Source organism: Pituophis catenifer, unplaced genomic scaffold (genome assembly GCF_029215685.1).
Source record: "Pituophis catenifer annectens isolate HBS135680 unplaced genomic scaffold, rPitCat1.0.hap2 SCAF_3, whole genome shotgun sequence".
Taxonomy (NCBI): domain Eukaryota; kingdom Metazoa; phylum Chordata; class Lepidosauria; order Squamata; family Colubridae; genus Pituophis; species Pituophis catenifer.
Window position 1 is genome coordinate 191,593,363 of NW_027256883.1, and position 22,083 is coordinate 191,615,445.

Genomic DNA, 22,083 nt, shown 5'->3' on the forward strand with positions numbered 1-22,083 from the left:
AATAAATAATTTTTTAACTGGAAATATACTAATACTGGGATCCACAAGGATGTGTCCTGGAAACATCTTTGTCAGGTGTACACAATGATTATTTTAGGGTGATTAAAACATGGACCAACAGGAATGATACCCAGATGCCTCACTGTTCATATAATCATATTGATGTATATCCAAAAACAAAAAAAAAAAACATGGACCAACAAGAATACTTTAACAAGAAGAACAGACATCAACATTTTAAAGTCAATGCAATTGAAGCAAAATAAACTGATGCACATCGGGGTAAGAACTCCTATCTATAGATATCAGTGGGTCATGAAATGGCTAGCAGAAAATGGCCAAGGAACCTATCTTGATGTGTTCCTAGATAATAGTATTAGGCTACTTTGATAAATGTAAATTCCACACTGGAGACCACTACAGCAGCAACTGTACTGTAAAGCCTATAAATCTACAAAGACAATACACAACATACTAGTATTCTGTAATTGCCTCTCAGCAATGATATTGTAAGACTGAAGAAGTTTCAAAGGATGGAACCAAATACGTTCTTGATGAACGTTTCTTTTCTTTTATGAAAAAGAAAGCATATGCACCAAGACAAATTCCTTGTCCAATCACACTTGGCCAATAAAAAATTCTATTCTATTTTATTCTATTCATGGAGAAGAAATAAATAAGTAAATAAATAAATCACTAGCAAAATAGTTAAAAGATTAGAGAATTCTGTGGAGAAAAGTTACAATGTTTGGGATTTTTGTGAAGAAATGTTACAATTTGAAGATTTTTTTCAATCAAGAAGAAAGGCAAGTTAAGAAGACATAAAAGGTGCAGTGGAGTATGGAGATAGCCTTGAAGAGAATATATGTCAGCCACTACAAAGACATCTAATTAGCCTGAAAAGACAGGAGAGCTGAGGAAGACGCTTGGGAATAGCTTGCCTTTGACTCTCTTCAGTATAAGAGGGAAATAAAGAGAATCTCTGCCAGGTTTCCTACAACAATAGAATTTTTGTAGTACTTTCAGAGTTTGTTTCCTGATCTGGTCTGCCTCAAGGGGCTAACACAGGGGTGAAATCCAGCACGTTCTGACAGGTTCTGGAGAACCGGTAACGGAAATTTTGAGTAGTTCGGAGAACCAGCAAATACCACCTCTGGCTGGCCCCAGAGTAGGGTGGGAATGGAGATTTTGCAATATCCTTCCCCTGGAGTGGGGTGGGAATGGAGATTTTGCAGTATCCTTCCCCTGCCATGCCCACCAAGCCACGCCCACAGAACCGGTAGTAAAAAAAAAATTGGATTTCACCACTGGGTTAACAATATAGATTTATAAACTTATGTATGATGTAGAGCAATGTTTCTGAACCTTAACAACTTCAATATGTGTAGATTTCAACTCTCATTTCCAATTCTGGTAGTTGAAGTCCACACATCTTAAAGTTGCCAAGGTTGAGAAACACTTATGTAGAGAGAAAAATTAGATTCTTTCCTAGTGCATAGGGCATCCATTAATGGAATATTGTTTCAGATGTGGATTGGGACATTGGGCTTGCCCCATAGAAGGATATGACTGACTTTGGGCCAGTTGCTCTCTCTCAACCTAACCTGCTTTGGGGAGGTGGATTCTTTGGGAGGTAAAATCCCACACACTGTCTAGGTTCCACTGAACTGCCAGAGGAAAGGAAATATGTAACTATTGTCACTATCATGCAATGAAGTTAGATAATGGGAATTTCATAATTCATAATTAAAATATGGAATTCCATAGCACAAGATATAAGGATAGACACTAATTTGGATGGCTTTAAAGGCATGAGGAACACAGGGTAAACAGATGCTGGTGATAATGGTTATATACTTTTCATATGGAGGGCACTAAAAGTTTCAATATCCATTGTCAGGGAATATAAACAAATGTGGTACTGTTGTAGTTGCATTATCTTTGGGAGTTACTGATTGGCGTCTGGTTGCTGCAAACTGTTGTATAAGATAATGTTTTGTTCTGGTACAGCACAGCTCCTATAGAATCATAACATAGTAGGGTTGGAAGGGCCCATAAGGCATATATAGGGAAATCAATTAAACCAGGCATAAGAGGTGACTGGCCAAGTTCTACTTTAAAATCTCCAGAGATGGAGAACCCACAGCCTCCATAGCAGATTATTACACTGTTATAGAGATATTACTATCAGAAAGTTTTTCCTTATATTTAAAGACAATCTAGGTAACTCTAACTTATACCCACTATTCCTTGTTCTTATATATGTGGACACAGGAAATATTCCTTGGCCCATTTCTCTATAGCTTTGCACTATGTACCTGAACACAGCACACCCCATCTTGTTTACTTATGAATGTGGCATTTACTATGAAAAGAAACTGAAACCATGAAACCAAATTTCTTGTTTTTAAATCCTGGTTCTAAATTTACTGGAATTCCCTGAAAGCTTGCTAAATGTTTTTGGCATGTAACAGTGTTGGGGCTTTTCAGATGACAAAGCTCAAGTCTTTTTTTTTTTTTTTTTATAATTCCTGTATGTACAAAACTAGCTCATTATTTGTAGCCATATTTCTTTCCAAGTTCTTTAACTCCAAAATATATATTCCACAAGTTAGATTGTACACCCACAAAGTATAAAATGTTTAAATAAATATTATGGTTCTAAAATCATTGGAATAGCTTATTTTTTGTCACTGGCATTGGGTTTGGAGGTTGTAGAAACCAAACATTTTTGAGACAAAAATTCAGCTGCCATATGTGGGAACAATCTATAGGGAATCAGCTATACAAACATATTCTCTTTCTCTCTCCTTCCCCCCACCCTTCCTCCCTCCCGTCTCCTCCCCCCATCTCTCTTTCTGCATGTATTGATTGTTTCTACAGAAAGGTTTTTTAAAATTTGTTAGAGAGCATCGTTTTAAGTACTGAAAACTTCATTTTTTTGCCCTGGCCATGGTACTGAAACAAGGAAGAAATTTTGTGGGATTTATTATTTCATAGATTTTTTCAGATTATCTGTCTGCAGCCCCCATACATAATCTGTTGCTTTCATTAGCAGACACCCTGAAGGGGTGAAGGGTGGGTGGGGGAATGACAAAGAAAGATCTTCAAATGTTCCCATTCTTCAGGATGTAACATTTGCACTCATAGGCTGCTAAAAGAATAGGACTTCTTTTCTTGTAATGTTGTTCATGCAATTAAATAAAGAGAACTCTAATCTGAAACACAGTCTGAATCCATATTATATACTACATATATCATATTTATGCAGCATAATCCAAGATTTCATCAGGAACTCAACATCTGCTTTTCAGAACAGAGAGAATTCTTGGCAAGCAATTAAAAAGAAACACACAGAGAAATGCACATATGTATCATCCCTACGTGTGTGTGTGTGTGTGTGTGTGTGTGTGTGTGTGTGTGTGTGTGTGTGTGTAGAGGAAGGCCTGTCAGAAATCAGTGGTGCCTGTTTAGTACTGTCTCTTTAATTGTTCAATCTGCTGTCTCTGGAGCCCCATCAATTCTGACAGAGGTGGGGCTAATTCTACATTAGTTGTAGAAAAGCATGTATGAGTAGCTCCTTAACCGTTTCCTTCCCAGACACAGAGACAAAGACCTTAAGAAAATCTTTGAACGAAGATGTTTTATAATGTACGAAAAAGAGGCAAAATTCTCTGAGATAAAAGAAGACAACACCTAGGTTGTTTTTGAAGCGCAGGAAGTACAAAACAGTCCTTACAAATCACGGGTCCAAACGTTTCTCTGGTGCCTGCTGGCCCCTTCCCTCCAAAGCACAAGCCTATTGTAGGAGGAAAGGAGCAACCTCATATTTGGACAAAACTGCCCCTTTGCATAAATATATTTATGCAGCTCTGATATATTACAAATCCCAGTGAAATGGCTGCAGTATGCCGGATACGCATGGCTGTGCAAAATAAAGGTCAGGATTCCCAAAGGCAAATGCTTCTAGTTTCAACATTTGTAACAAAAGAATAGCTGAACAAATCGCTTCAAGAGCAGATTTTGCTTTTGGGTCTAAGAAAAAGGCTGGCACTTACAAGTACTGCAGTGTCAGAAGTAAAGAGTTGGTTGGGGATAATGTGACCCTTTCACAAATAAATACAGAATCTCCAGCCCTAACCTGCCTGCCTCCATTCCTTTACCTGCAAATTATTCATTTTTCTATGCTGTTCTCTCTCTCTTCCCATTCATTCAGAAGCCTAAACAAACAAGCTGACCAACAAAAGCTTCTCCAAATACATCATGGAAATCTGACCTGCAAATCAGACAAAGACACATTCGCTCCCTTCCACCCACATTTGGCAAATATTGTTGCAATGGTAAAAACACAGAGACCAAACGTAGACATTTGCTTCAACTGTTCCCCCAGGAAACAACAACAACAACCAGCTTCCCTCCATCCCACCCTGCCCCAGCCTCATAATCTTAACACCCTAGAATGTGAAGGGAATCGTATTAGGCTAGCAAGCCCTTCTTCAGTCCAGCAAAACATTTTACCTTCTGTGAGCTGAAGGATTGGGTCCAGTGATACAGAACCAGCCTGTCCTTGGACCTGAAGGCAGGGTGTGTCGGATCCTGATTCTCCTCAACCTCCATGGATTTGCCTGCATCATTCTCCAGTGCTGAAATGGGCCACCAGCTGCAGTTTGTGGCAGTAATATTGTTGGGAGTCGCCATGACAGCCCCAGATTACGGAAGAAGAGAAGAAAAAGAAAGCTGCAGCTGCTGTGTGGTCAGACCATCCGATGGGCTCATAGAAATACCTTTGTTGTCGGAGCCAAGAGGGTGGAATTTCATTACTCTGTCTGAACTGGCATAGGGAGCCCAGGTCAGCAAGATTCAAAGCAGCACCGCTCTGAGTGAAGCGGTGCTCTCTACACTCCTATACAACCATGAAAAGGATGCAGTGAAGGAACACTGATGCGCTGCATTGTACCAATCACAACACAATAGACTCTCTCTGCCACCTGGCGACAGACGAGGGAGTCAACACACAACTGGAGAGAGTGCATTTCTTTAAGCCTTCTTTGGTCAAAATGACTTGTGGAGGGTGTAGATTAACATGTCTGAATAAGCAGGTGGTCCAAATAAATAGAACTGTTGGAAATGTAGGATCTCATTCTACTGTTCTGACCTGATTCAGAATCCTGATGTCTGACACTGAAGACTGAATATTCAGATTATGGATACTTTCTGCTTAATGAGAAAATTATGCTGTCTGGCTAAGTTGCAATGTAATTTTGTAAGGTTTTTTTTTTAATAGTCCGATTTCAAGTTCTGTATAAGAATGATTAGGACTCTAGTTGCATGAGCTTTTATGTAAGAACTTCTCAACAATACATTCTCACCAATTGCCAGCCATGCAAGTTAAATGGAATCTCCATTCTTAGAGGCAATGGATCATGAATTGGAGGAAAAGAAGAAAGAACTAAGAATAGTTATTTCTTTTATATCATTTAATTTTTTAAAAATTTGTTTTTCATCAAGCATGTATTTTATGACAGATACAAGTGTAAACATAATTATAGATACATGAAAAGGATATGAATAAAAGAAAACATTAGGACAGGGAGGGTAGGCACGCTGGTGTGCTTATGCATGCCCCTTACAGACCTCTTAGGAATGGGGTGAAGTCAACAGTAGACAGTCTAAGGTTAAAGTTTTGGGGGAAGAAACCTGCTTCAAAACTTCTGGAGGCATCTGACTCAGCACTTGTAGAATGACTTTCATCTTAACTAAAAAGCGAGATAATTGATATTATTAATGTGATAAATACTAACTGTATTGTGGTCATAGTTAGCTATATGAATCAAAACTGGTAGGCTTTAAAAAATACCTTACCTTCTAATAAGCAAACATCAAAGAGTAAAAAAATAATACTGGGCTAGTACAGAGTCCTTAACTGAAAGTTTCTCTCATTTCAGAAGTACTATTAATGCTCATACTTGCCTGGGGAGGATGGGAGTTATAGTTTAATATGGCTGCACTATTCAAAACGAAAGAGGGTGTTTATCTTTTTCTCATCAATCCATGTCTTATTTCAGATGCAGAAGGGAGAACCTTCAGGGCCTGGTTTCAACAATCCATCTTAATGTCTGCTTAGTCATAACTTGGTAATCCCAATTTATTCAGGACATATTTTGTGCTTTCAAGTCGTTCTTGACTCCTAGAGACTGTGTGGATTAGTCCCTGCAGTTTTCATGCCAAAATCATGGAAGTGGTTTACCACTTCACTGCCTTATTCCTAGAAGTAAAAGAAAGTGACTGACCTAAGATCATCCACCTGGTTTTCTGACTAAGGGGGAACTAGATCTCATGGTCTCCTGGATTCTTGCCTGATGCCTTAACCAGTACATCAAACTGGTTTTCTATTTGGGATGTTATTTTAATTATTTTTTTAAAAATTGCATGGCCACCCACTCATTCATGATAACTCAAAGAAATAACATCCCCAATACAAAACTGAATAAATCCAGATGTTCTCTATATTACCCTAGGGGGCCCAGGTCCATGGGCAAAACCATGTCTTCAGGGCCTTTTGAAAGAGTATCAAGGTGGGGGCCAGTCTAATCTCTGTGGGGATGGTGTTCCACAGGGAGGGAACTACCATGGAGAAGATGCTCCTTCTTGGGCCCATTAGATCAGGGGTCTCCAACCTTGGCAACTTGCTGGCTGAGGAATTCTGGGAGTTGAAGTCCACAAGTCTTAAAGTTGCCAAGGTTGGAGACCCTGCATTAGATGGACCTCCTTAATGGAGGGAACCAGTGACATACACTAAGTCTCTGCTCGGGTGGGTCAGGTGGTTGTAAGTGGGAAAAGACAGCCCTTCCAATTACTTGTTCCCAAGCCATGCAGGGCTTTAAAGGTGACAACCAGAACCTTGATTGGACCTGAAAGCAAAGCAGCAATGAACGCAAGAGAGTTGACACATGTGCAAATCTAGACTTGTACAGAACCATATAGGCTGCCTCATTTTGAACCAACTGAAGCTTCCAGGGCAGCCCTATGTAAAGCACACTGCAGTAGTCAAGACAGGAGGTGATTCAGACTAGATTAGTTGTAATTTTTTTCCCCTTAAAATAACAATTGTCTAACTTGGCAATAATCCTCAGAAATTGTTTCCCATTCATCTATTGGCCATAAACCAAAATTATCAAGGGAATTATATGGATCATAGGGAACGGAATGGGACAACTCATTGCAGTCAACTCACCAGTCAACTTACCATGGCCAACTCCCAGTGGGACTATTCAACAATTCAGTTTAATTATTTAAAATAATTTAAAAATTGTTGTAATTTTTGTCATTCACATTTCATTTTGTCCTTCCTTTGGCATCTTTTCTTTATGATTCTATTCCACTGTTTCTTCAATATTAGTGTAATGTGTGCCTTGTTGAGTTGTTCTTGTCCCATGGTGAGTTGGCCTGCAGCGAGTCATCCCACAGTGAGTTAGCTGTGGTGAGTTGGCCCTGATGAGCTGTCATAGACCCCATAGAGAAAGTATATGTATCACACATCCTCATGTGGACTACCAGATATCCCAGATTAAAAGATATTCCAGTGAACCAGAGAAACTGTGATGAGAAAGACTATGAAGAGCTGCTGCCAGCCAATATGTAAAATACTGATCTGGACAGACAATATAACTAATATAAACTAGCTTCCTCTGTCCAATTCTAACATAGAAACATACAAGTAGAAAGCTTTGAATAGATAACTGGTCAACCTAGGTCAGGGGTCTGCAACCTTAAACACTCAAAGAGCCATTTGGACCTGTTTCTCACAGAAAAAAAAACACCGGGAGCCACAAAACCCTTCTCATGCCTGACTATTTTTTGAGCGGCCACAAAACTAGCAAATGTAGTTGAATTAAACGTTCTGTTTTCTTCTGAAACTTTTCTTTTCTTGGATTTATCCATTGTTGGCCTACCGGAGGTTGAAAAGCTTAATAAATCATATGCCAATGGGTGTCGCACATTGGTGGTTGTGATGCATATTTTGAGTGCCGGAGCTACAGCAGAGGGGTGAAAGAACCACATGCAGCTCCAGAGCCGCAGGTTGCTGACCCCTGACCTAAGTCTTTGGGTTGACTTTACCCTGCCTATTGTCAGGTATCAGAATGGCTGCTTTCTAGAGTTGGGGACCCTCTGCTGATGAGGTCAGAATCTTCTTGAAGCAAAAGAACATATAAGTGTGAGACTAGAAAATCTGATTTGATAGCTGAATTCTTAATCCAACTAAATAAGATAAGACAACAGGAGAATCTACTCAAAATATCATAGAAAGACATAAACCCAGAATTGGGGCATTCATACCTGTCTTGATCAGTATTGTTGGCTACCCACTGAAGATCATTCCTTATTTCAGGATCCATACTAAGAATTCCTTTACTCTGCTGATATTTTTTTTGCCGTTCTTGCCTTTTTTTTCATCGATCACCTAATGAGGTCTACATATTCTCAGGTCTAAGAATACCAGAAACTAATCCACTGAATTCTTCTGCAGTAGAAGGAATAAGCATCCATAGAAGTTAGAAGGACACTAATCGAGCCATCATACATCTATGTCTATCAGATGGTGAATTTGACATTCCTGTTTTTTTCTGGTCTTTAAGTTGTTGCTGACTCCTGAGTGCACAGACTGCCAAATTTTATATCCTGCAATACTTCCAAGAATTCAAGGCACCATGCCCACCTTTCCCCAGTACACATTTTATTCCTCCAGTAACCTTTGGGGGCAAGGGTTAGGCTCAGGTAGTATTCTCAAATCTTGATGTCCTTCAGATGTGCAGGCTAATTCCCAGAATTTTCAGCAACAGTCAGGCTGATCTGGGGAATTCTGGAAGTTGAATTTCACACATCTGATGGCAACTTCCAGCCTTCCCACTTATGTTATGCCTCCACTTGTTTCAGAATGACAAATTGTAATAGGGAACAAGACACATTGGCTCCTCTGAACAAGTACAAATTACTGTGAGGAATCAGTCATGATATTTTATTGCTATATGATTTCACACAGAGTGAAACTAGTCAGGGAGCGTTCTGTGACTGTAAAAGAAAAATGACATTTCCAAATGGCACTTGCAAGGAACTTCAAATTAAATCAGAATATTTGAACCTAAACTTTGTCATGCATTGTCTACCATAATGAAAATCTTCTCTTCCAGATAGGCGGCTTTGTTCATGAGCATGAAATAGGACAATCATACCTTGAATTCCTGCACGGGGACAGGGTACAACCTGAGATTTAAAAAGCTGTAATCAAGAAACATTTTTAAAGTCTTGCTACTCGCAGCAAGTTTTGTGACTTTAATAAAATGGCAAAAAATACAGTAGCTGCCTAGTCATAAAGGTCTTGGGCTTTCCTATAAGGGTATACACCACTGCACAGAATAAGGATGTGCAAGGATTGCATAACCCAGGAATCCCAAAACTCTTCAGCTCATCAACTGCTTCATGAAGTTTCAGGTTGTTCCCTGACCTTTTATTTTAGGAAAATAATAAGCATTTGTTTGTTTTGTTTTTGTTTTTATTAAATTTATATACTGCCCTACTCCCGAAGGACTCAGGGCGGTGAACAGGCACAAATAAAATACATAGATACAAAAGTTAGAAACATAATTAAAACCAGATTAAATAATTTAGCCCGAGACAATTAAAAATCCCAATAATTTAAAACAGATTAAAATTTCGATTTAAAAGAATTTTAAAACGGGGGGGAAAATTAGGCCAGGCCGGCTTGCTGGAATAGGAGGGTCTTAAGTGGAAAGTGCGCAGATCTGGGATCCTCGGATCCCTTGCTTTAACTAATAGTACTAAGAATAACAACAATATTGAAGAATCCCATCAGCCTTTGGGAGTCAATATTGATCACTTTGGAGTCCCCTGGCCTAACCTATTTCAAATGCTGATCAGGTTTGGACATAGCCTGATTTGTCTTCTGCAGGTCTAAGGACTTGTTTTGTTTCAACTCATCTCCAGTTCCTAGGTGTGAATATCATCTAGTGTGAGAAAAAAATAGTAAACACTTAATGGTGTTTTTTTTAATCAATGAGATGTAATTTGAAAGCACATTAGACTAAAATTATAATGACCTATGCAAAATTAGTAGAAATAGGTATAGAGTTTTTTTAGGTATGTGCTATTCCCACCCCCCAATCCTTGTTTAAATCATTCTGCACTGTTTCCAAAGCCCAAAATAATCCTTTTCTGTCCTCCCCAACTTCAAGCTCTCCAATAAAACCTAATGCAAGGAATGCTGGCTAAAAGAGATAGCAGGAATTTATTTTGCTTGACCCTGTTTTCTATAGTAATAAATTTAAGAAACAAACAAAATCCACAATGACATGGAATCAGATGTGCAGTGCCTAATATGAAATCCTGTGAACCCACGAAGTTCCATAACACATCGTGAAGAATTTTTGCATTATCAGAATAATTATTCCAAAAATATCTAGGTTCAAATTCTGGTTTGCCATAATACTAATTGGATAACTTCTGAGATATGTTGAATCATTTAGCATCTTGAAAAGGTAAAATGGAATGCCAACCTGAGTTTTATAGACAAAGCAGCTCATGCAATTATAGTAATAATGGAGTTTACCACTTTCCCCAAATTTGTTTGGAATCTAAGGTTTAGGAGCTACCTGTAGAAAGCTTATGCAGCTGTATGGAGGGCAGACTGAAATACTTTGGTACTTATAAATACATCAGATGTTAGAAAACCACTGCATACATTTGACAATTTAAACTGGCCCTTTTTGTTTGAAGCTTCGAAAGATCTGATGATCTGATGAAAAAAATCTGGTTTCAAAATTCAGAAAAAGGTTAAATATTTGAGTGTTACCTGGACTGATATGAACTATTATGTTTTGAAACAATTGTTTTAAGGCATGGAATGAAGTTTAAAAGGATATGTTGAGTTGGAAAACATTGCAGCTGTCATCAGAAATAATTTCTGATTAAGATGTTTTACCGAGAATGTGATTTTTTATTCAGTTTTCTTTTACTTTTCTTGTACCTCTATCCTTTCTCTTTCTTGTTCTTTTTTTTTCTTTTTCAAATCTCTGTAATTTCAAACCATCTAATTTTGGTATTCTCCTAGGGATATTTTTGTTTGTGTGCCTTTTTTGTCAATCTGGGTTCTTGATGAGTACATGGACAAATCCATCCAGTTTTCTTGGCAATATTTTCAGAAGTGGTTTGCCATTGCTTTCTTCTTATGGCAGCACTAGAATCCAGAATCTCCTACTCCAGCATCACAACCATTAGATCAAACTAGCTCTCATAAAAATTAAGATTCCAGTTTTCTACTTCAATACTATTTTCAGCTTGTTCCAAAGATCCCCCATCAAGCTTCTGCTTTGAAACATTTCTGCCAAGCATTAATGGAATATATATAACATTAAAAAAAATATCTGGGTATAAGGTTTAATCTTCCTCTCTCCTCTATAGGAAAATTGGAATAATTTCATTATCTGTCAGACCTCTGAACGTTGACCTTTTTAAAAAATACCAGTTACTGTTCCGGATAAATTATTTGCTAGAATTAAAAAAAAATCCTCAAAGCTCCATCTAGTGGTCCATTTATTGAACATTCTGTAAAGTGTTTGGTTTTAAACGATCATTTTAGTGACCATCTGTGTGTTGTCAATATTCTTTACTCCATGATTCTAGTAAATATTAAATCAGCATTGAGAAGGATTTAACCATCCAAAAGGAAGTTCCTCGTTCCATTGAATTCTTGACTCTGACGCTGACTTTTCTTGCCCTTTAGTCCTAGAATGGGAGGGAAAAAATCTAAAACATTATATGGTTCAAAATCTCCTTTTGAGTAGTATTACTTGTCTTTTAAACAAGGGGTCCCCAACCTTTCGGACCTCAGGGATCACTAACTTCAAAATTTTAAATTCCACGGACCACTAATACATATGATCTGCCTAATGACCGCCTGGGTGGACGTGGCTAGGTGGTCATGTGACTGAGTGGGTAGATGTGGCCAACTTGATGTCACTCATATTGAGGGGCGCCTCGCTAGCCTCTACTCACCCCTCCCATCAATCACTCCTCGCCTCCCCGCCTGGGCTCCTTAGGGCCCCAAGAGGAAGCAGTTGTTCGAGCTAAGCAGCCACCATGAGAAAGAGTTGGTAAAACAGCTGGCTCAGTTCAAATTGGATCTGGCCAAGGAGGCTCAGCAGAAGCACCTCACTGAGGACTACGAGAATAGGCTTTCCAAGCAGAGGGAAGACCTGCGGGAGTGCAAGGCCAGGTACCGGCGCCTAGAGGCTCAGCGGGCTGAGATGGTCAGGCAGTTCCAGGCCATGATGCAGTCCCACTAGAACAAGGCCCTCCAGCTCCTTGCCACCAGCGGTACTTCCCTCCAGCCTTCGGCCAAAGCCCCGCACCAGGAGGCTGAAGCAGACCCCAAGTCGGAATTTCTCCCCCCCCCAACCTGCACAAAAAGACTCCAAAGGGGGAGACTCTGCAGCAACAGAAACGTTTATTGCATCTATCTGGCCCAGGGGCCAGAGTTTGAGGACCCCCGATTTAGTGCAATATAAAAAAATGCAAATAATTTTTCTGCGGACCACCAAAATTTTCTCATGGACCACCAGTGGTCCAAGGACCACCAGTTGGTGACCGCTGTTTTAAACAGCAAAGCAGAAATAATGTACTCATTTTAAAACTTTCTATGGTAAGTACATATGTGTCATGGCCCCGTCGGAGCCAGGGTCTGAGGTGGAGGAGTGGGAGCCTGGGCTGACAAAGGGAGATGGCGCAATCCCTATGGCACATGAGGAACAATCGGGGGACAAAGATGAGCCAGTCTCGGATCCGTCGGGCCTCGGAAGAGTGGGCAGGGAAGAAGAGAGGGTGCAGGCTGACCGAGGAAGTGGGGAGGAGATGGAAAGGGCAGGCAGCAGAGAAGTTCTGGAGACGAGCAAATGCCTCCCCTGCTCGATCTCTGAGCACGGAGAATGGAGAGAAGGCAGAGTCAGCGCAAGGCAAACCGACTACTCACCAGGAGGGCGGGACGCCTCTCCGCACAAGGTTCACCTGGAGAGTAGAAGTTAAGAAGATACCGTGAGGAGAGGCTTTTGCCAGGAACAAGTGTTTGTTTTCAGATTACACTCCTCTGGCTTTCGAGGACTGTTTTTGTCTTGCCCTAGCTTTGAAGACTTTGCCTTCGAAACTGCCCTTATCTCATGCCTGGATTTTTGCCTTGTGAACTTGCTGGGTAATCTATGGGCTGTTGTTTGGGGGACTGAGGGTGGAGCCTTACTGGTCGGTGGAAGGCCATTTGTTTAACCATTCCCAAGAGAAACAGAGAACTCTCTGGAGGCCTGCTAACTGTGACCACTTGGGTCATAACAATATGGTTATCATGGTTTCAAATTCAAGTTTGTTCTCACAGCAATACACCTATTCCATTATACCTGTATAGTCTTCCTACAATGCAGGAGAGGTTCAAATATGATGAGAATCTGTTAATCAAAAGTAAATCAGAAACATTAATTGCATTCTTTATAAAATTAAGGCATATATGTATGTATACTTAAGATAAATGGAATACCCAATATTTCTAATATTGACATATAGTAAATGGTACATATATGTATCATTTAATAATTACAGCATAAAATAGCTACTTCTGGTATGCATGCAATGGATTGAATTTTCATCATCACAAGTATTTATGTATGGGAATAGAACCAACCCTCAGATTAATTTGCAAATGCACAATCTGCAGGGAAATTTCTCTATTCAAAGGTTTAATAAAAGCAAGCTACTATACTCAAACAGCTCAATTTGTTTCAGGGGGACAATTTTTAAAGACATTTTGCTTCAGTTAGGGGCAAAAGCAAAATGAGCTAGCCTATTTTGCAATATTTCCATTGTATATTAATGGATTTATCCTTGTGCTGCAAGGATTTTCACTTGTTTCTTTTTTTTAATACCATGGGATGCCAAGCTTTGCTTATTCAAATAGTTTTCTTCAAAGTTCTGCAGAATGAAAATAGATTTTGTACAATGGAAGTCTTTTTGCTTTCTTTTCCTGGAGGCAGCTGAGGTTCCCTTTGTCTACTGGCTTATGGCTAATCTAACCGCTTTCAGTAATTACGATAGTTTTAAGGACAGGACAAATTAACTACAAAATCAATAGCTAGCACACATTTGTTTTAATTCACATTGTTTCTTTTGAAATGCCCTAACCTAAATGGAGAGAGGTCAAGACTTGCAGGAACTTAATGAAAAAGTAAGCTGAATCTGTGTGGCATATGCAACTGTATTACAGGTAGTCCTTGACACAGAACTATAATTGAGCCTGGAATTATAGTTATAAACTGTGGAAGTTATTGAGTCATGTGACCAAACCAGATTTTATGACTTTTTTGTGGTGTGTTAGGTGCATGCTGTGTTCATTAAATGAATACTGTAGTCATTAAATAAATGGCAGCTTCCAGCAAAAAAGCACCGAAAATTGCAGTCTTGTGACTGTAATGCAGCTGTAAACAGCTCTAAATGTGGACTGGTTGCTAAGTACCCAAAATACGATCACATGACTGTGGGGGCATCCAGCAGGACTCAGAAAAATCGTAAGTAGCTCTGGGGAGGTCCACTGTAACTTTGAATGGTTGCTAAACCATTGTAGGTCAAGGACTACCTGTACACATTTTGAAAGCATTCATCTTCAAGAATGATCATTATAGCAGTGCTTAAAGGCAGTCAATGGCCCTTTTCACATGCCATCTTAAATTGTTTGTAGATAGGACAAGCATGCCATGTGAAGTCATAAAACTAGGTTAACTGTTACAGCTACAATCCTAGTGAGCTGGATTTAGCCCCAGATGACCCAATCCATTCGGGGCTAAACGAATTCGTTTGGTGAAGTAACTTGAAGATGTCCTACGAATTTCAAATTTAGTTGACTATTCCAAGTCATAACTGAATTCTAGAAAGGTGTTATGAAAGCATCTTTCTTCTTTACAGTTTATATAATCCTTTAGGATCCCTGTGACATGGATCTTGGTATTGAAAAAGAGGGAAACTATGTGGGAAACAGCCCAACCTATCCAAACCTAATCATGGTGATCTCAATCCCATAGTGCCATAACAACTTTTCTTCTTGCAGTTGGGAACAATAAAAATGTAGGAAGTGAAGCAGAAAGGGAGTTTCTAGCCTCCTTTGTGGTACCAAATAAGACTGAAAATATCAGATGACTGATGAAGTCATCCAAGATCATGTGCTAGGGGCAAAGATCACCCAATCAACTGAGCAGTTATGACTAATTTGTGTGTGTTATGCAAACAAGGCCAAGGCCAGCTTATTAAAAAGATGAGTTCACATACTGCATTAGTCCATATATTGGTGGCTTAGTGTGATGATTACACTTAACCACTATGGCTTATTAAAAAAAGAAAACCAATATAAGAACTATATAAGAAGCTCATTGTTGGATGTTCAATAATAAAAACTATGCTTATATTTACCAATGAAATATTAATCTGATTAAAATCAATTTAGGGGTATATAAATTTTGCTACAAGCTGAGATATTAAGGAAAGTTAGATCAGTTAGAACCTTGTTTGGAGTTTTTAGGAAACTGAAATTTAGATTGTATCAAGAGAACAAAAAGTTTATCCAGGTACATTCTTAAACCATCCGATTTAATGCAACGCACCTTTAAACATATGGCATCACCTTTTAAAGCTTTATTTAAAAAACTACATTATATGGTGCAAATAAACATTTGATCAAACACGCAGCATTGACAATGGACACATTTCCATCTACAGCACTGAGGAAATATTCACTACCACCACTGAATTTCAAACCCATGATTCTCATCTCAAGTGTACATCATCTCCGCCATGTGAGACATTTTCTTGGGAATATATAAGTAATATTCCATATACCCAGAAAGATCTTCAATAGTCACATCATCCACAAAGACTCGAGCTTGCTCTGAACAAGACCGGGCAGAGCCAGACGAACCTGTACTAGAAGGTGATCGATTTGGTAAGGATTGTGAACGCACTTCCAGGACTGCCTTTTCACACTCTGATAAGACGCTCCGCAAACCAGAAAAGGAATATGTTTCTATTGCTTGCCATTCTTTGTCCATGTATGGGCACTGCTTCTCATAACTCATCTTGGAGAGAGACTGGAAATCTGAAGGCTGGCTAGGATCCAGGCTGGTTTCAAAGGTCAAAGAAAAAGTATGGCATTTCCTTCCTAAATTCTTGGAAGGCTGCTCACCAGTACATGTTTTCTGATGTCCCGCTCTGCTTTTTCTGCAGTTGCTGCTGTCTACAAGTGGGCACCTCTTTCCGTTTAGGTACAGGTCTTCTGAAACTCTAGGATCTGGACCGATTTTATTCTTTGGAGCATCAATCTGACTTTTGTGTTTCAGCTGGTTATTTACAGAAGATGCTTTCATGCTGCAGTATGTAAACTTTGGGGGATGAAGAACAGGAGATTTGGAACGCCTGCGTCGTTGTGGTCTTGTTGTCCCTTTCAAGGATTTCCGTGCACTTCTGTAACAGAAAGCAGTAATGTTAGCAGAAACTAGAATTTTGTTCTAGAACAGTGATGGCTAACTGTTTTGCCGTTGCATGCCAAAAGCGGGGGGAGTGTGGGGAGGCTGCATGCGTGTGCACCCACACCCATAATTCAATGCCCCCCCACACATATGCGCAACCCCCCCGTGGTCTCCCCGCTTTTGGCACGCGATGGCCCGGTAAGCCTATTTTTCACTCTCCCCAGGTTCCAGAGTCTTTCTAGGAGCCTGGGGAAGGTGAAAACGGCCTTCCCCACTACCCCAGAGGCCCTCCGGAGGCTGGAAACAGCCCGTTTCCTGACTTCCGATAGGCCTGGAAGGCCCGTTTTTTGCCCTCCCCAGGCTCCGGAGGCTTTCTAGGAGCCTGGGGAGGGCAAAAACACCCCCCCCCGAGGCCAGAAACAGCCTGGAAGGCCCGAAAATCAGCTGGCCAGTGTGTGCATGTGTGCTGGAGCTGAGCTAGGGCAACGCTTGTGTTCCCAGACATGGCTCTGTGTGCCACCTGTGGCATGCGTGCCATAGGTTCGCCATCACGGTTCTAGAACATCTAGGCATTTTGTACTAAATTATTTGCTCAAGTAATTTCATGTCATGCACCTTGATTTTTGTCCATGAAAAAGATAGAATTGAAATTTTAAGGATTGCAACTATATCTAACCAGAAAGAAATATAATTATGAACATCTGATGTAATTAAAATAAGCCCCTGCATTTCTCCCAGTTATTTCCAAATAAATTCCCAACCAGACAAGATAGAAACAAAATGCAAACAGCTCACTGTACAATAAGCTTCATCCTACGTTTTGCATGTTTATATTAGCCAAAGAATTGACACTTAAAAAGAAATTTCAAATAAATAGTAGGTAGTTTTCCTTACCTGTGCCAAATCTCTCTTGAACAAACAATTTGATGCCAGCCTCCATCAATAGTTGCTCTGCCTGGAGTTCGCAATCCTGTTCCTTCACTTACAGAAGATCTGATTTAAGGAACAGACAACATATTAAAATGCATTCTGTAAAATCGGTAAGAAGGTGGAACAGGGTACAGGTAGTCCTCAACTTAGAATCAGTCAGTCAGTGACCATTCCAAGGTACAGCAGCATGGCTATGACCAATAGTGGCTATGACCAATCTTCAGAGTTCTAGTCATCTCAGCACCTAGGTGGTCACAGGATTGCGATCTAGGTGCTTGGGAACTCATTCAATTGTTTACCAAGCACATTGCGATGATGTGATTGCCATTTCCAAACTTTCATGATCACTTCCCCAGAAAGTCAGTAGGAAACTGGGGGTAAGTCTCTTGGCTCAATAAAGTGAACATCTAGTACTAAAACTGATTAGTGCTAGAACCATGAACGAATCATGTAAGCCCAAGTATCTGGAACAAGTACTTATATAGAACATTTTATGACAGAAACATTATCATAAAACCATTTATGACATACAGGTAGTCCTCGACTTACAACAATTCATTTAGTGACCATTCAGTTACAACAGCATTGAACAGAGTGACTTATGACTGTTTTTCACACTTCTGACCATTGTAGCATACCCTGATCACATGATCAAAATTTGGACATTTGGCAACTGACTCATATTTATGATGGTTGCAGTGTCCTGGGTCATGTGATCATCTTTTGCTACCTTCTGACAAGCAAAGTCAATGAGGAAGCCAGATTTACTTAATAACTATGTTAGTAACCTAATAACTGCAATGATTTACTTAACAGTGGCAAGAAAGGTCGTAAAATAGAGCAAAACTCACTTAACAATTGTCTCGCTTAGCAACAGAAATTTTGGGCTCAATTGTGGTCGTAAGCCGAGGACTACCTGTAATACAAAAAGCCATAAAACATTTCCTAAACTGATATTTGATTGTGCTATATAGTTCAACATGGGCTCTTTTCAAGGCAGATACATCTTGAATATATCCCAGTTTTCTCAGTGAAGGAAGTACATTAGAAATTTGGTCATTGTTGAAAGCATTGAAGAATTTGGTAAGGAAATGTCTCTGAAAGGATAATAAAACTGGTCACAGTTTGTGTAAAAACAAACATAAGATCCTGAATCAACTAAGTGATCCATGCATATCTTAGACATATTTTATTACTTGAAGTTAATGCTAGGGAATGAAACCTCCCAATATCCACACTATACAGAGCATTTTCTACAAATTTTAGAGTAAGGCAAACATGAATGATGAGCTCGGAAACTTTCTTCACTTCCAATTTTAAGCTCGCAAAAAGAAAGCAATATACCATTAAAAGCACCAAGGCCATAAAAAAAAAAAATAATTTTAAGCAACAGTTACCTACCCAATTGGATCCACTCTCAACTTTTTGAAAGCTGTTTGCAGGCTCTCTTCATCTCCTTCTTTAGCTTCCGATTCCATCTGCAGGTTGTTAAAATGCTCTTCTGCCTGCCATATAATGAATGCTAACAAGAAAAACATACTGATATTGATTTTATGTAGATTTTCCCCCTTTTGTTCAATTGTGTTAAGATTTTTGGAGACTGCCTGGACAGGTCCCTGCATGTTTTTCAGAAGTGGTGGCCATCACCTCCTTCTTAAAGCTGAGAGAAAATAACTGGCCCAAGATCACCTTCATGCCTAAGGTGGAGTACAACTCATATCTCCCAGATGCTTAACCACTGCACCAAACTGTCTCTCATTTAGAGAACAGAAACTGCAATAAGCCTATAAGAATGGTATACATTTAACAGAACTGCATATTACATAGACTCCAAGGTAGACTGACTTTCAAGTCACCTTTCAAGTTCAAGTTCCTAGCTGTTTGACAAAAAAATCCCATGATCAATTTTAACTGTTACCCATGTCATCAAAGAAGCCATTTCTTGCAATAACTTGAACCTTTTTTTTAATAACTAGTTCTTTCTAAACAAAAGTATTTAAATATGCATTTACTATAAGTAAATTATCTTTTGCATATGTATTAAGCCATTTGTTTAATATGGAATAAGTCTGAAAAATTGTAAATGATTGAAAATATGATACCTGTCACCAATCAGAAAGGTTTGAATCTTTGGAAGAAAAAAATACTAAACTTTCATTATTAGGAAATAAGACATAAAACTTGAATGTCATAATTAAAATACAAATTTCTTACTGAAATGCATCAATACTATTGTATAACTCTCTTAATGCTAATTACTATTTCAAATATCAATTTACACAGAAAGTCTTTTAGAATCTCTTTATACAGCAGCTCAAAAAATAGAATAAAAGTAATAGCCATAGTAGTTGGGAATTCAAAGAAATTCACACAACATGAGGGGCATACAAGGCCAGTCCATACTAGATGTGAGACCTCTTTATTAGGTTGGCTATAGGCATCAGTGAGGATTGCTGCTCATTTACCTTCCTCCCTGCAGCAGAGCTGCATGCCTGCCTGTGCTCCTGGATTCTGTGTCTGGGTTGGCAGGCTTATACTTCTGGGAGATTTCAGCCTGTCATCTCAGAGCTTGAGCACTGAACTAGCACAGGAGTTCATGGCCACCATGGCAGCCTTGGATCAGCCCAACTCATTTGTGCTCTGACTTATCCAGGGAGAAACATAATGAATCTGGTGTTTGCCTTGGAGAAGTGGTGTTGTGATCTGGATTTGGGGGATTTGATGGGATAGTAACACCCAACCCCCATACGCACGTACACATTCAGGTGCCTCATGGACCTAATGCAGTTTCAGGAGGAGCTTGGGATTTTCCCCAAAGCTCTGATATTTAGTTTGGCAGATGCCCTTGCTGCTGTTTGGAACAAGTCTGTGATGGGGATACTAAGATGAATTGCACCTGTGTGGATAAACTATGCTTGCATTTTTTGTAGAATAGGGGTGATGCGACTGTCCTGGCTCTCCTGAATCTCTCACCAGCTTTTGGTACTTTTGACTAATAGCCTAGTGGTAATATTTAGAATCATTTCAAACCTCCAATTTCTATTAAAGGAAGCTTCCAAAATAACATTACTGTAATCCAGTCTAAATGGAACTAAAATAAATTCTATCCAAGAGACTTCTTTTATTCAAGCTGATTATTAGAACTTTTTAAATTCAGTGCATGATCACAACTATGTGTGTTTCACTTAATAGTCCTCTGGGTGGATACCTTTCAACTAAAACTGAAATATCATACTATGCACATAGGACCGATACTTCCCAAGATAAGAGTAGTTCTGAACAATACCCATACCTATAATTTACTTATATAGTACTTTAGTACTTTCATCCAGTGACGTACATTCCATTATGTAGTTAAAAATAAAGTAATGATATGGTTACTACAGAAAAACAGTAAGATTTATCAAGTTCTATCATTTCAGCTTAACTCTTTTCTAGCCAAATTATTTTAATTTTAAAACTTTTTGCAAGAAATTATATATATCTATTATAAATAGTTATGTATAGGTATTGCATGTGACTATTAATATGAAATACTAGTGAATTATCTTATATAAAACTACAGATGTACGGTAAATACACAAATACAATTCACACTTAATTCAGAAATCAAGCAATCAGCTCAAGATTGGAAGAATGATGGCTGATACCATTATAGGTGTTTTATACTATATTACTATACTTTTGCCGTTTGAAATAATTTTAAATTACAGTGATATATACAACTAATAAGTAAGTCTAATAAGACTGAGGATCCTCTGAAAAGCATTAAATTGAATTATCATTCAACAATGCCAAATATTATACCATTGCTCTAAATAGAAATAGAAAAACCTTGTTTTAAAAGATCAGAAAAAAAATCTTATTGAATATTTGGCAAACAAAATTATAACGCTTCATAAGGAAAATAATTTTTGGGGTAACACTCTCTGTGTTGCGATGATATACCGTATATATAATCTGTATGTTCATAAGAAAGGGCAGTTTGAAAAGGTAATAAATGCATTATTTAAAAAACACTAACATTAAACACTCTAATTATTGTTTGACTTCCAGGATAATTTCGGGGTTAGGAAATTCTGCATGTTGTCAAGTGACCGAGCCTTTTAAATGTTGAGTCACTACGGAAGATAAGGGCGAAAACGAGTCTCCCTAACAACCCAAAATGTTCGCCTTTAAGGCGCCATGAAACTTCCGTCGCAAGGAAACTCGAGAAGGGACTGTCACCGCGGCTTCTGACGACCCAGAATGCGGGCTACGTATTAAATAAGAAATCCGTCCGCGCACAAACTAGTAGAAATGACGTAGCTGAAGAAGAAGAAGAAGAAGAGGCCCAGCCTTTTACTTTCGCCTCTTCGAAACGTCTCTGCCTTGAAGGGGAAGGCGGGAGAGACTAAAGGCATCACTAAAACAGAAGGCAAATCAATTTATCCAAACGGAAATAATAATAATAAAAAAAACCCTCTATTCTTTTCCCTCAGAATGAACGAACCCGAAGAAAACAAGGGCCAACTCACCCGACAAAGCGGACCCAATCAGTCCAACGAGCCACTGCCGGAAGTGAACATAAAAAAAAAAACACAACAGG

General features: G+C 39.1%; 2 protein-coding genes across 7 annotated transcripts in view; both read right to left on the reverse strand.

Moving 5' to 3' along the window:
* Positions 1 to 4,698, reverse strand: part of GDAP1L1 (ganglioside induced differentiation associated protein 1 like 1) — a 51,438-nt gene extending 46,740 nt beyond the window's left edge. For all 4 annotated transcript variants that reach the window (XM_070940018.1, XM_070940019.1, XM_070940017.1 and 1 more), the window contains exon 1: positions 4,519 to 4,698. In XM_070940018.1, the coding sequence (XP_070796119.1) occupies positions 4,519 to 4,698 (180 nt within the window). The remainder of the gene's footprint in view (positions 1 to 4,518) is intronic.
* Positions 4,699 to 10,174: 5,476 nt separating this feature from the next.
* Positions 10,175 to 22,044, reverse strand: LOC139314402 (oxidative stress-responsive serine-rich protein 1-like). 3 transcript variants are annotated; one of them, XR_011600182.1, is made up of 7 exons: positions 22,013 to 22,044; positions 18,897 to 19,017; positions 17,460 to 17,558; positions 16,019 to 16,560; positions 13,458 to 13,505; positions 13,043 to 13,077; positions 10,175 to 11,799 (listed from the first exon to the last, which is right to left on the reverse strand). XR_011600182.1 is itself a non-coding variant. In XM_070940022.1 (6 exons), the coding sequence occupies exons 2-5, from the start codon at positions 18,971 to 18,973 to the stop codon at positions 13,489 to 13,491; spliced, it is 735 nt and encodes a 244-aa protein (XP_070796123.1). In that variant the 5' UTR covers positions 18,974 to 19,017; positions 22,013 to 22,044; the 3' UTR covers positions 12,841 to 13,077; positions 13,458 to 13,488. The 3 variants fall into 3 exon arrangements, 2 of the variants coding, with proteins under 2 accessions (XP_070796123.1, XP_070796121.1); XM_070940022.1 differs by lacking the exon at positions 10,175 to 11,799 and having other exon boundaries at positions 12,841 to 13,077; XM_070940020.1 differs by lacking the exons at positions 10,175 to 11,799; positions 13,043 to 13,077; positions 13,458 to 13,505 and having other exon boundaries at positions 15,721 to 16,560.
* Positions 22,045 to 22,083: the final 39 nt, after the last annotated feature.

What these genes read in the sequence shown, in the direction of transcription:
- LOC139314402 (XM_070940020.1), bottom strand. Translation starts at nt 18,973, where the DNA reads ATGGAATCGGAAGCTAAAGAAGGAGATGAAGAGAGCCTGCAAACAGCT. An exon ending in TTGAGAGTGGATCCAATTGG is followed by an intron (nt 17,559 to 18,896) that starts GTAGGTAACTGT and finishes TCCTTAAATCAG; the next exon opens with ATCTTCTGTAAGTGAAGGAA. An exon ending in TCAAGAGAGATTTGGCACAG is followed by an intron (nt 16,561 to 17,459) that starts GTAAGGAAAACT and finishes TTTCTGTTACAG; the next exon opens with AAGTGCACGGAAATCCTTGA.